Source organism: Zootoca vivipara, chromosome 1, assembly GCF_965207765.1.
Source record: "Zootoca vivipara chromosome 1, rZooViv2.hap1.1, whole genome shotgun sequence".
Taxonomy (NCBI): Eukaryota; Metazoa; Chordata; class Lepidosauria; order Squamata; family Lacertidae; genus Zootoca; species Zootoca vivipara.
Window position 1 is genome coordinate 113,917,924 of NC_142582.1, and position 13,137 is coordinate 113,931,060.

General features: G+C 43.6%; 1 protein-coding gene across 2 annotated transcripts in view; it reads right to left on the minus strand.

Annotated features, from left to right (window-relative positions):
* Window positions 1–570: 570 nt before the first annotated feature.
* Window positions 571–13,137, minus strand: part of ITPK1 (inositol-tetrakisphosphate 1-kinase) — a 129,301-nt gene continuing 116,734 nt past the window's right edge. For both annotated transcript variants that reach the window (XM_035107068.3, XM_088655265.1), the window contains 5 exons: window positions 12,841–12,881; window positions 10,361–10,526; window positions 9,557–9,624; window positions 9,102–9,264; window positions 571–3,652 (listed from right to left, as the gene is read on the minus strand). In XM_035107068.3, the coding sequence (XP_034962959.1) occupies window positions 3,333–3,652; window positions 9,102–9,264; window positions 9,557–9,624; window positions 10,361–10,526; window positions 12,841–12,881 (758 nt within the window). In that variant the 3' untranslated portion in view covers window positions 571–3,332. The remainder of the gene's footprint in view (window positions 3,653–9,101; window positions 9,265–9,556; window positions 9,625–10,360; window positions 10,527–12,840; window positions 12,882–13,137) is intronic.

The following is a 13,137-nucleotide window of genomic DNA, read 5'->3' on the forward strand; positions in this document are numbered from 1 at the left end:
CATTCCTTATTCATGCCATATGCAGAGAAGCTTGAGGAATTCATTTTCTGCGGAATCCACTGCAAACTGGTTATCCTATGGAGTTCTCATTTCTCCAGATTTTGAGATAAGAGATCTTAGCTCAAAAAAAATATGAAAATGCTTTTTTAAGTGTATTTTAGTATCATGTAAGTTTAGAAATGCACACACACACTGATGTAAAAGGCATGTTCAAATATGTATTTTGTGATAGGATACATATTTAAAAATAATTCTTGTGTGGTTTAAAACAAAAATCAGATTAATGCGGAAATGGGAACAGGCTCATGAATGAACATGTGTGGAACTGACACAGACCAGAGTTGGACTGATCCACCATCCTTAGTTTGACCCAAGATACTGACAGGCAAATATACTAACAGAACCACAACTTATTTGCTGATCAAGCCAGTTGTTAATACCATTTTGCTACAGAATTATTAGTAGGATATGAAACTTCAATAAACTTCAGTTATAGCCATGGGAGAAAGGAGGCTGGTCACCTATTTGGCTATGAAACTTAAGATTTGGACTGCATTTTTGTATTAGAAATTCAAAGAAATTACAAAATTTATTAATTAATCATTTGTAAACAAATATTAAAATGCACAATTATATTTCAGTAGTTTATTTTGGAGAAATGAAGCAGTGCAAAATAGGCCAACCACAATTTAGAAGGCAGCCGCGAAAATAATTCCTTGCTTATTATTAAATCTAGCAAACAGCATAAATACACTGTAAATTGGATCCAATACTCAGATTCATGTAAACATTGTTAGTTATGAAATGTTTTCCCATTACTAAAGCAGACCAAACAGACTCTTCTTCTAGCTTGATCACCCCTTAACTCAAATTTAATATTGCCGCTTCAATTTTTTTAAAGGGGTGTGTGTGTGGGGGGGTAATAATTAAAAACGGTCCATAAGCCAGTGATGCCACAGTACCACGATATATATCATGGTAGACTGCTTGCTCCTTGAGGACATTTGTGGCAAGAACCCATGGCTCTTCCTCCTGTTCACAACCCATAATGGTAAGTAAAGCAAAGTTTCTGACACTACATCACATTGCTGGTTTCCTGACTCATGTCAATGGCAGCCAATGAGGTGGCACAGGGTTTGCAACACTCAACATGATAACATCATAAACCTTGTATTACTGAACATTACAGGCAGAGGAGGAGGGGGAGAATCAGTTGCTTTCAGTGATGCTTCTCACCAAGATTAAAAGGATTTTAGAGAAATACATTCTGTTTGCATTTTTTTTTACATCACAAACTTTGAAAAGGCTTCCTGCATCAGAAAGAAAATCCATATTTGACCTACTTTTCACTCCCACCCCAAATGCATGTTTTTAAAAAATGCACATGCACAAATCCATACAATTTGTTTTGATGCCTCCACAATGGCTGACATGGGAGGAAGGTAATTATTTAGGATTGCTGTGGCCTAAATTTCATACAGAAAGCACTAGCAATCTCTGGTGGAAAATAGTTTACAAAGGCTAGCCTCTTTCAGAGGGTGTGGGGTGGCTAATTAAGTTGATTACTTTTTTGTGGCGTTCTATAACGGAGTTTAAAAATGAAACACAAACATATAAGTAAAGTTAGCATTCTCTCCCCCCCCCAACCCACCCCCTGCTGCCCTCTAATACCAACACTTATAAGCCTTTCTCAAAAAAAAAAAACACCCCCAAGATTGGGCAGGGTAAACACTTGTCAAGTCTCCAAATGTGTGTGCTCATTCTCATTCTCCCACTCTGGCCCTTCCCATACCCCAAAATTCATCAATGGCTCCCTGTTTCTCTTTCTTTACTGCATACCCAAACATTCTTGGGACTAATGGGTGGGGGTCCTTAAGGCCAGTTCAAATTCTTTTAGCGTTAACAGTACATCAAATCGATGCGGCTGGCAGACATGCATGATGGACATGCTCCGTTCCCCTTAAAACCATGTGTGTTGGGAGAGAGAAGACATGTACAGCCTGGGCCACAGGCTGGCTTGCATGCACACATATCCTCTTACTGTGTACTCACCATGTGTGAACTGGCCTACGGAGCTACAATCCATATAAACGTTCAATCGCTCCATTGGAATCTAAGCCCGATATAAGACCTTTACTAGCGTTTTCCTTAATTAAACGACTTAGTGATTGTTTCAAAAAGGAAGAAGCCCACAATCTCACCAACAATGCCATCTCAACATCCTGGCCAGCTCCATTAATTTTGGTTTAAGATTCGGAACCGGACAAAGGCGGGCAAAATTCCTGGCAGGAGATGGTGCACTGAAAGGAATTGCGTGCTGAAAGAGTTTCAAGGTGCACTTTTGCTTTGCAATCAGGTCCTAAGGTATAAGCAGGCTGGGAAATAAGTTATAGATTCTATAACATTGCCCTAATGACACTATTCCCGAGAGAACAAGAGGAGATGGGGAGAGAAAGAGAGATAGAGAGCCAAACACAAAGAGTGATTGGGTTGGTTGGGTGGGTAGTGTAATGTAATGAAAGTTGCCCCCCGTTTTTCTGTACAAAGTTCTGCCTGTTGAGCAAAATGAATCATGGGGAGTAGTGGTCACAAAACTAGCCGACCCTTTGCAGTCTCAGGATCAGCAAAGCAGCAGGAAAATTTTAAAAGGCCTGGTTGAAAAGGATTGTCCCGGATTACTCCTGTGCCAAATACAGCAACATTCATATAGGCCAAAGGAACAAATGGCAGTGTTGCATCAACCTACACCAATAAGAAATGTACAGACTGTTCACACTTGCCAAGTACATAATTTTCATATGAGAGAAGGGGGAACTGGCCCTAACATTAGCGTCCACCAAACCAAAACTAATTCTGGGCATGTAGGTTGTGCCCTAGTCCCGAATCCTTTAAAAGCACCCATGGACATTCGTGCTTAACTCTTTGGACTGGTCTGGGAAGGAGTCACGAAGAAGAACTGGCATGTGCAAATTTTCAAATATAATCCTTATCGATTCTGTGAAATTCTAGTCATTAATAATCGTAAAGAGGAAAGGAGTGTGGGGACCGAGACCCCACCCTCCAACATTAAGATCTAGTGTTTAAGACACACACACACACACACACACACACACACACACACACACACACACACGTGTATGTGTGAACTCACTACAAATCTACAATAGGAATCTGATGAAGTGGACCCAGATCACTAATTTTGTTTTTCATTTCATTTCCAAAATCACGCCGAACTGAGAGACATTTGTTTCGTTTTGTAGTTGCATTACCAACCATCCTGCTCTGATCCTGGGGCCTATAGAGTTTTTTCTTAGTCCATGGCACTGATTGGGTTATTGAGAGGAAGCTTTCGTTGCCAACGTAGCAACGCAGTGTTGCTGGAAGCTAGGAGACACTGCGGAGTTGTAGCCTAGTCTCTGGTGCTGAAGCTTCACGGAGCTGTTGGTCTCACTCTCCACAATCCAGGAGTCTTTGCCCGCCATGCTCCGGCAGCCCGTGCTAGCACAGCATATCCGCTCTCCCGCTAGGCTGTTGCTCTGCTCTGTCAGGTGCTTGCTGCGACTTAGCTGCGACACCTCTGGAGATTGTCCCTGCAGGACAGTAGCTATGTGATTCAGGAGGTCTGTGAAGAACTCCGAGACACCCTCATAACCTGCAAAAGGAATGTGAAAGAGGAACAATCAGGGATGGATGTCTTCCTATTAGACTAGCTCTTTCTGTAAGTTCCCCCCATTCCTCTTCTCACCCTGTGTCAGGGACTAGACAGAGGAGGAATGGTGGAGACGACCTCCCCCTCCTCCTGAACCTTCCAGAGAAGAGGAAGACAGTATAGATTTACAACAGTGGTTTGATGAAGGTCACGGCTCAGAGGAAGATGAAGAGCAGAGTAGGGCAATAATGGGAGAGGAGGGGGAAGCAGACGCAGAGCAGCTGGCTGACACATTATCACTAGAAAGCATTCCAGACCTCCCTTCTCCCAGAACCTGGCGAGCATTTAAAGTAGGTGAGCAAAGGGCTCATAGGCAAATGGCCTTAAGCGGACACTGTAAGGTGGGTGGTGCTTTTGACAATTGAGGAGAGAAGGGGGGTGGAGTTTATTCGGAGCAACGCCATTACTCCAAAAGGCTACATTTCTAAGCCTCTCTCTGTGAATACTGAATAAAAGACCTTGGTAAGAGCTTCCATGTCTTTCTATTCCTGTCAGCCTACCTTTGGGGGGCGGGGCGGATACCCTGATGCCTGAAACCCTGCAACACACAGGGAAAACAGCTTAAGAAGTGATTATTTATGGGGGAAACTTCCGGTTCTGCTCTGCCTTAATGGAGGCAGCCCCCACGGCAGCAGGATATCATAGGCGAAGGAAAAACAAGGATGACTGAAGGCAAATGATCCTTGCAAATTCCCCCCAGGGACGGGGGGAATGGACTTCAGTCAGTTTGTCTTGGTACCTGGCTCTTGCTCCAGCATGGAATGAGAGAGGCAGGGAGGCGTTGAGTGCAAAAGCACTTTGCCTGGGGAAAACCCTCCAACGCCACCATTAAGAAGCAGAGGTTCTTTTGTTAATTAGAGCTTAATTGGACTAAAGTACAGGGGTGTGCTAGAAGAGATGAGATCACAACTGTGGAACAAACAAACTGCAAGGACTTTAAGGTTCGAATTTGAAGAAACTTATTGAATAACACTTCATTTGGTGCAAAAGGCGGTGGGGGAGAGGGGATCCTATGGTTTACTTAAAGTTTTATTCTCTACATTTATGATTCAGCAACCCTCCTCTGAATGTTAGTTCAAATTATATTCGTACAAGTGAGGATGGAAGAAATTGGATTATAAATATGGAATATGATATCAAATGGAACTGTGTGTGTAAAAAAAAGGAAAAAGGGGGGGAAGCTCTATTTTGAAAAAGGGTTATGATGGAAACTTAAGAGCTGACTCTTCCCCATCCTTTATTATCTACGAAGTGAACTAAGTAACACTAAGAGGACTTGGAATTTAATTTAATTGGCAGGATAATCAGCTGGAAGGAAGAATGAAAGCAGTCTGCGAGCTGCTAAGGAACTGATAAGGTTCTTTATTGAGTTGTCTGCAGTTCGACAGACTGCTTTTCTTCCCAGGCTAAGGGGGGGGGGAAATGGTGGCAACAGTTTATTTACCAGGACAAAGAGACTTTTGCAGCTGTTGTTAAAGTTCTCAGTGCAAAACAATGAAGCACGGGATGGAGCAATGGAGAAATTTCTGGAACAACAATGGGAAATCAGCTCCGCTCAAAGCATGATGGATAACAGCAACAATCAGGGAAAAGAAAGACATAACATCTTACAAGGACTAGAAGAAACACCACAGACAGAATAATAGCCACACACACGAAGAAGAAGGATATAGTTAGAGTTCCTCACTTGAAGTCTTATGAATCATTTAATGTGTCAACACGAATAGAAGTTATTAATAGTGCAGTTGTTGTATAAGGGATTATTATTATGCCCAGAATGTAATTGAAACTAATAAAATTTTGGAACACAAAAATAAAGAAAACAATCAAATCTAGTATGCGGGGGGCCACTTTAATGAAATTATATATAATTCAGTACTTGAATGATTGGTATTAATAATTGTATTATAAATTGGTATTGTTAATTGGACTGCAATTGAAAACTAATAACCCCCCCTTTAAAAAGTGATCATTTCTTGTGTTAACGTAACAGTTGAATTCTAAGCTATACTCCTAAAAACATACAGCGGAAGACTATCACTTGAGTTTGCATGCTCAGGTGGGTTCTCAATAGTGTTGTCCTTAAATTACAACCCTTAATTCACCTTGTGATTCCCAAAGAGGTCATTGCAAGAGAGGGCAAGAGCTTGCAGTTACCCTGAGGCTCTTGGGCCACTTTTTTACCCTCTTTGTTGAAACCATACTATGCAGGCCATTGTTAGGAATATTGAGGAGGGCAGACAGTGCTCAAGAGCCATTCCTAACCATGATGCACCCAGAACGACCCAAGCCAAAAGGTCCAAGGTGGGACCATGATTATATTCCCTGCCAGTGTAAGTAAAGGTTATTCACCCATTTACCAGGAACTGGCATTTGCAACTATTTTCCTGGGCCAGATCTTGTTCTCTTTCCCTTTTTTGTGTTGTGAGGGAAGATGAAGCAGGGGACCAATTAGTAAGAGGAAGTGTTATGTTGTCTGTGAGAACATTTGAACATTGACTTCCATCTCCCCCTTCCTAGCAAGATGGCTTGGTGCTTTCTGAGTTTGAGGAGAATAAGTACTTCTCTTGCATGGCTCAAGGGTTTAGTTCTCTAAAACTTCCCTCCAGAAGCATGGGAGAAGAAATCAGTTACCTAGGTTAGTTGTCCCTTAACCCATTCCTGATACATTCACTCATGGTACTGAAGCGAAGTATTCCTACATCCTTTTCCATTCTCTCAATGAAAGTTCCTGATGAAATTTTACCATTCAAATTTACCATTCTTGGGCAAGGTGATTGAGCGAATGGTGGCTGAACAACTCCAGGCACGCCTGGAAGAAGCGGACCACTTGGATCCCAGTCGGGATTCAGGCCTCATCATGGGACTGAAACTGCCTTGGTCGCACTGGTTGATGATCTCCGGCGGGCTAGGGACAAAGGTGAGAGCTGTTTCCTAGTCCTGCTGGATCTCTCAGCGGCTTTTGACACCATTGACCATAACATCCTTCTGGACCATCTAGAGGGGTTGGGAGCTGGGGGCACTGTCATACACTGGTTCCACTCCTTCCTCCTGGGCCGTGTTCAGAAAGTGGTGGTGGGGGATGAGTGTTCAGACCCCTGGGCTCTCACTTGTGGGGTGCCTCAGGGTTCTGTCCTCTCCCCCATGCTTTTTAACATCTACATGCGACCGCTGGGAGAGATCATCAGGGGGTTTGAGCTGGGTGTTCATCAGTATGAGGATGAAACCCAGCTCTACCTCTCTTTCAAATCAGAACCAGTGAAGGCGGTGAAGGTCCTGTGTGAGTGCCTGGAGGCGGTTGGAGGATGGATGGCAGCTAACAGATTGAGATTGAATCCTGACAAGACAGAAATACTGTTTGTGGGGGACAGGAGGCGGGCAGGTGTGGAGGATTCCCTGGTCCTAAACGGGGTAACTGTGCCCCTGAAAGACCAGGTGCGCAGCCTGGGAGTCATTTTGGACTCACAGCTGTCCATGGAGGCGCAGGACAATTCTGTGTCCAGGGCAGCTGTCTATCAGCTCCATCTGGTACACAGGCTGAGCCCCTACCTGCCTGCGGACTGCCTCGCCAGAGTGGTGCATGCTCTGGTTATCTCTCGCTTGGATTACTGCAATGCGCTCTATGTGGGGCTACCTTTGAAGGTGACCCGGAAACTACAACTAATACAGAATGCAGCAGCTAGACTGGTGACGGGGAGCGGCCGCTGAGACCACATAACACCAGTCTTGAAAGACCTACATTGGCTCCCAGTACGTTTCCGAGCACAATGCAAAGTGTTGGTGCTGACCTTTAAAGCCCTAAACGGCCTCGGTCCAGTATACCTGAAGGAGCATCTCCACCCCCATCGTTCTGCCTGGACACTGAGGTCCAGCGCCGAGGGCCTTCTGGCGGTTCCCTCACTGCGAGAAGCAAAGCTACAGGGAACCAGGCAGAGGGCCTTCTCGGTAGTGGCACTCGCCCTGTGGAACACCCTCCCATCAGAGGTCAGAGAGATAAACAACTACCTGACATTTAGAAAATACCTAAAGGCAGCCCTGTTTAGAGAAGTTTTTAATCTGTGATATTTGATGTACAGTATTTTAATGTTTGCTGGAAGCCGCCCAGAGTGGCATGGGAAGCCCAGCCAGATGGGCGGGGTATAAATAATAAATTATTATTATTATTATTATTATTATTATTATTATTATTATTTTCTTTTCTTTCTTTCTATTAAGTATAATTCAGACCTCCTACCAAGCGATGGAGGAGCATATCACTGGGTCTGCAATTTTAAGCAATCTGAACTATTTCCTACCTTTCAGAGCAAATATATGTACTAGAAAATCATTATTCTTTGGATTTCGCAGTTTTCTGAAATCTGGATATGTTTCTCACCTTAAAACATCCCAAAAGGCATTTTTAAGGATAGAATACATTTGAAAACGAGTACAATGAGATAAATAGTATGCAATATGGATTTTCATACAGATTACAACGTGACTGGAGGAGGGGAGAACAGTAAAGTGTCTTTGGAGCACTTTAAGCACTAAAACATCTTAGCTGGAACAGCCCCCAAGTGTCTGATTGTGGAAGGAATGGCAAAGAGCACATTTCCTCTCCAGAGGTGATGACATTGAGTGCCATAAAGCAAAGCAAACCCACCATGTTCCTAGCTGCAATATTTTAAAGTGAAATTCTTTTCCAGAGAATGATAAATCCTCATGACAGAATAAAGCAAACATGGGATAAAGTAGGGGAAACCTGGATATTTTTAGGTGCTATACTTAGCAAGAAATGTTAATCTAAATACAGGAAACATATCCTGAAATTGGTTTTTGTTGTGGTTAAGAGATTTCAATTCATAACACCAATTTCTCATTATCAATGAAATTCCGGTTTCTAGTTTACTGCTGTCCAGGATTTCCCTCTCAACCTCCCGCCATCATAGTAGGAACACTGCAGGGAAGGTGAGTGCTGCTCCATTGTTTCCTGCAAAATCACAAAATGCATGGACATTACATGCAAGTATAAGCATGACTGGGGGAGCTGATTGGGTCACTTTCCAGAAACGTATATGCTGGTGTTAAAGAAGTATCTGTACTCACATGTGATGTCCAACTAAGTCGTCCTGTTGACAAAAGGACTTCTGTTGTGCAACAAAACTTCCCCTCCCAAATCTGTTCTGGGTCCCCCCCCCCAACACATCACAGCAGATTTGGGGTGGGGAGAGGAGAGGAAAGGCAAGGCAAGTGCCCTTGTGCAGCGGAAGTCCTTGGGCAAATGAGACCCCTGCAATAGGTACAACCCATTATACATTTGCTGCAGAAGGTGGTAGTGAAATCACCAGTATTTTCCACATCCATCGTAATGTTTGCGGATGCTCTCATACGCTATGTAGCAGCCTGCTCTTACCTGGGAATGCATTTATATCGATGACAGCATGCTGACCAGTCTGGTTGTTGATGATGATGTCAATCCCAAAGAGAGAAACACCCAAGGCTTGCCTCAGTGTCTTCGAGATTGCCCGAATGACATCATCATTTGGCCTCTCAAACACACCTTCTATTTTATCTAGCTATAAAGGAGAGAGAGAGAGAGAGAGAGAGAGAGTTTAAAAACCGGAGTGTGTGTTTTGTCTCCAGCACAGTTTCCTATTTTACTGCTGGCAGATTTTTTTAAAATTTTGCAATTAAAACATTTCAAGAGGCTTTCTTGGATGATTTTGATTTGCAACTTTGCTGTAGCAGCAACCATTCCTAGAATAAACCAGGAAAGAATGGCTTTGGAATGGAGATATTGTTGCAAAAAGGGGCCTTGAGATCTGTTTTGTTGCTTGAGTATTCAGAAATAGGCCTTGTAATACTTACTGCTGTTAGGAGTGAAGAGGATTCTGGCTTTGATACGTTGTGGCTGTTGAAAAATATCGATTCTCTATCTGCAGCGTGTAATTGTAAGAAAAGCATAAATGTTAAAACAGAACTCTGGAGCTGGTGATTTATAGGTGATTACTGTGTTGTACAGGTAGCAGAAAACCTTTCCTTAATCATTCCTGGCAAGGGATTTGAATAGACAAAGGCAACACCAGGGGGCAGTGTAACCCAGGAACTCTATGTGTCTTTGTGATATTTGCAACTTGTTTAGAAGCCCTGGGACGATTTTACATCATCCCTTCACTTGCACCAATCCAGAACGAGCACTGCAATACTTCATCACAACATAATGGACAGGGAGGTGGTACCTTTCTTGCAAAAGGGAGGGGACAGGAGCTTTTAATTAAATTGCTGTTGTATTTTTGAAAAGAAAAATATTGGGGGGAGGCACTAGTGATGTCACAAGCACCACTAGTAGGTGCACCTAGCTCTCACAACACTTGCAAAAGCAATGCGTGCGCACACCCAATATGAAGGGCTGTGTGCTGGAAAAAATGTGATACATTTCCAACCAAAGGCTTCCCTTCAAGCAAAGACAACTGGATTCCGTGCAACGGAATGAGAAAAAGCAGAACATCTACTGCAAAACAACAACAACAACAACAACGGCAAACATGATTATCCATCACGACCTAAAGCCCAAGTCTTGAGAAGGCAGGTTCAGAAGAGTCCTCCCCTTTGGTCACCGAGATTTCTTTTCCATTCAAGCTCGTACCAAAAGTGCCATTCTCAGAGGTTTACCTGAAATGCCTGCTGAGAAGTTCTTCACAGACGGTCTCTTCACCACAGTGTATGACTCTCCAACCACAAAGACTTTGTATAGGACGGCGTTGTGGTTGATGAAGCTTTGGATCACACACGGAGGCTGGATAGCTTTCAGGCCTTCCTGGTTGAATATGATGGCCATCTGGAAAATGGAGAGGGGAAACCACATATTCTTACCTCAACAAGGACTCGCAAGTAAGCGTAATTAACACACATTACGTGGCGTACAGGATCACTGTCGTACCAGTGGCTCCCTGCAGCAGTAACACAGATGCACACACAATCATTTTTAAGTCTGGAGAAGGTGCGGCTTCCACCTTGCACCTTGGGTGTGTTCGTCATGCAAATTGCCAAGTGGATGAAGAGCCCACTTTGACTGCCTTTACATTTAGTATTCAGATGAGGTTTGAGCCAACGCAGAAAACAGCTTTCTGAATTATTGTATGCAGTGTTTGGTTGGGGGGTGAGGGGTGGGAAGGAGACTTAAAGAAACCAAAGATGCTCATCAGAGATCTCATACAAGCAAAAATAGCATTTTAAACCTTGAATGAACAAGTATGGACTGACAAGAAAACCTTTTATTTTAGCAGTTTTGCATGACACAGCAATGAACCAATGGTCCGTATCCAGCTTTCAGGACAGGGACTGTGTGACTTCTGTTGAGCCACAGTTACGGTTTCTTTTGTACTGAGCAGTCGGGGACACTTTGCTGCCCCTGTCTATTCAAGATGACAGCTAGCTTCTCACCTCCTGCGCTAACATGAGAATCATGGAATCATAGAATTGTAGAGTTGCAAGGGGTCTGGAGGATCTGTACTTTAAAAGTACAAAGTATAATTTAACATGAAAACTCTTTAAAAGCAAACCAACAGCCAGCCCACTGCATCTCTGAAGTTGGTGCCACTGCTTTGCTGAAGATTTAGGTTCAGAAATTAATTAATGTCTTCTTAAGCTTTATTCCATACTTTTCCGTCAGGTAACCCAAGAGCAACAAAGAGCATCCTTTTATCAGTGTGTGCTGCATGTGGATAACATGGGGACCTAAAGAGGCATTCCTATCAGTTGCTGCATAGGTATGAAGCTCTCTTTTTACAGATGCCTGTCAATGCAGAAGCTGAATACCTTCCAGGTAGCTAAGGACCTTCTAAATAATTGGCTGGCATTCAGGGGCTGGAATTTTTAAAAATATCTCTGTACTAAATAGAATTGTTGTTGTTGTTTAGTCGTTTAGTCGTGTCCGACTCTTCGTGACCCCATGGACCATAGCACGCCAGGCACTCCTGTCTTGCACTGCCTCCCGCAGTTTGGTCAAACTCATGTTCGTAGCTTCGAGAACACTGTCCAACCATCTCGTCCTCTGTCGTCCCCTTCTCCTAGTGCCCTCCATCTTTCCCAACATCAGGGTCTTTTCCAAGGATTCTTCTCTTCTCATGAGGTGGCCAAAGTATTGGAGCCTCAGCTTCACGATCTGTCCTTCCAGGGAGCACTCAGGGCTGATTTCCTTAAGAATGGATAGGTTTGATCTTCTAGCAGTCCATGGGACTCTCAAGAGTCTCCTCCAGCACCATAATTCAAAAGCATCAATTCTTCGACGATCAGCCTTCTTTATGGTCCAGCTCTCACTTCCATACATCACTACTGGGAAAACCATAGCTTTAACTATACGGACCTTTGTCGGCAAAGTGATGTCTCTGCTTTTTAAGATGCTGTCTAGGTTTGTCATTGCTTTTCTCCCAAGAATTAGGAACTCTCTAATGTTAATTTCAGGTGGCGCTGTGGGTTAAACCACAGAGTCTAGGGCTTGCTGATCAGAAGGTTGGCGGTTTGAATCCCTGCAATGGGGTGAGCTCCCGTTGCTTGGTCCCAGCTCCTGCCCACCTAGCAGTTCGAAAGCACATCAAAGTGCAAGTAGAAAAATAGGGAAAAATAGGGAAAAATAGGGACCGCTCCGGCAGGAAGGTAAACGGCGTTTCTGTGCGCTGCTCTGGTTCGCCAGAAGCAGCTTTGTCATGCTGGCCACATGACCCAGAAGCTGTCTGCGGACAAATGCTGGCTCCCTCGGCCTATAGAGGGAGATGAGCGCCGCAACCCCAGAGTCGGACACGACTGGACCTGATGGTCAGGGGCCCCTTTACCTTTACCTTTAATGTTAATTTGGAGGAAAACACTTTAATAATAGTATTTCATTAACTTGGTATCAAGTGTTTATTAATTTGGCTTGCGGAATGAGAAAACAGTTAACTGCGATGCCCAGTATGAGTTATGAGACAATTAGCAAAGACTTCCGATTTTTATTTTATTTTTTAAAGAGAAGAACCTTCCCTACTTCTCCTTCAGATACCGTATATAAACAAAACTACCAATGGGGGCAGTTTCTCTCCTCCTTTTCTACCAGGACTCCCAACAAAGGCACTTTTTAATTTTTCATCAGGCAAAAGATGGAGATAGATACTCACCTCATGTGAGTTGGTTCCATGGGCCACTCTTGTCTTACAGACTACACAAACAAAAAAGGAGAAATGCTAACTTTGATTAAATAGGGTAGAACATAACCAAAACACTCTTCACTGTGACTACCAGAGCCCTGCTGGGGGCAAGAGGGTCAGCATTGGTAACTGGCTGTGCTAGTACATTTTGGGGCCTAATGCAAAGGGATGGTTTTAACCTTTAAAGCACTAAGTGGATTGGGCCCAATTTTTTTTTGTTGGTCCGCCTGCAGGCCACCCCAACCTGACCACACGTTAAGATCAGCT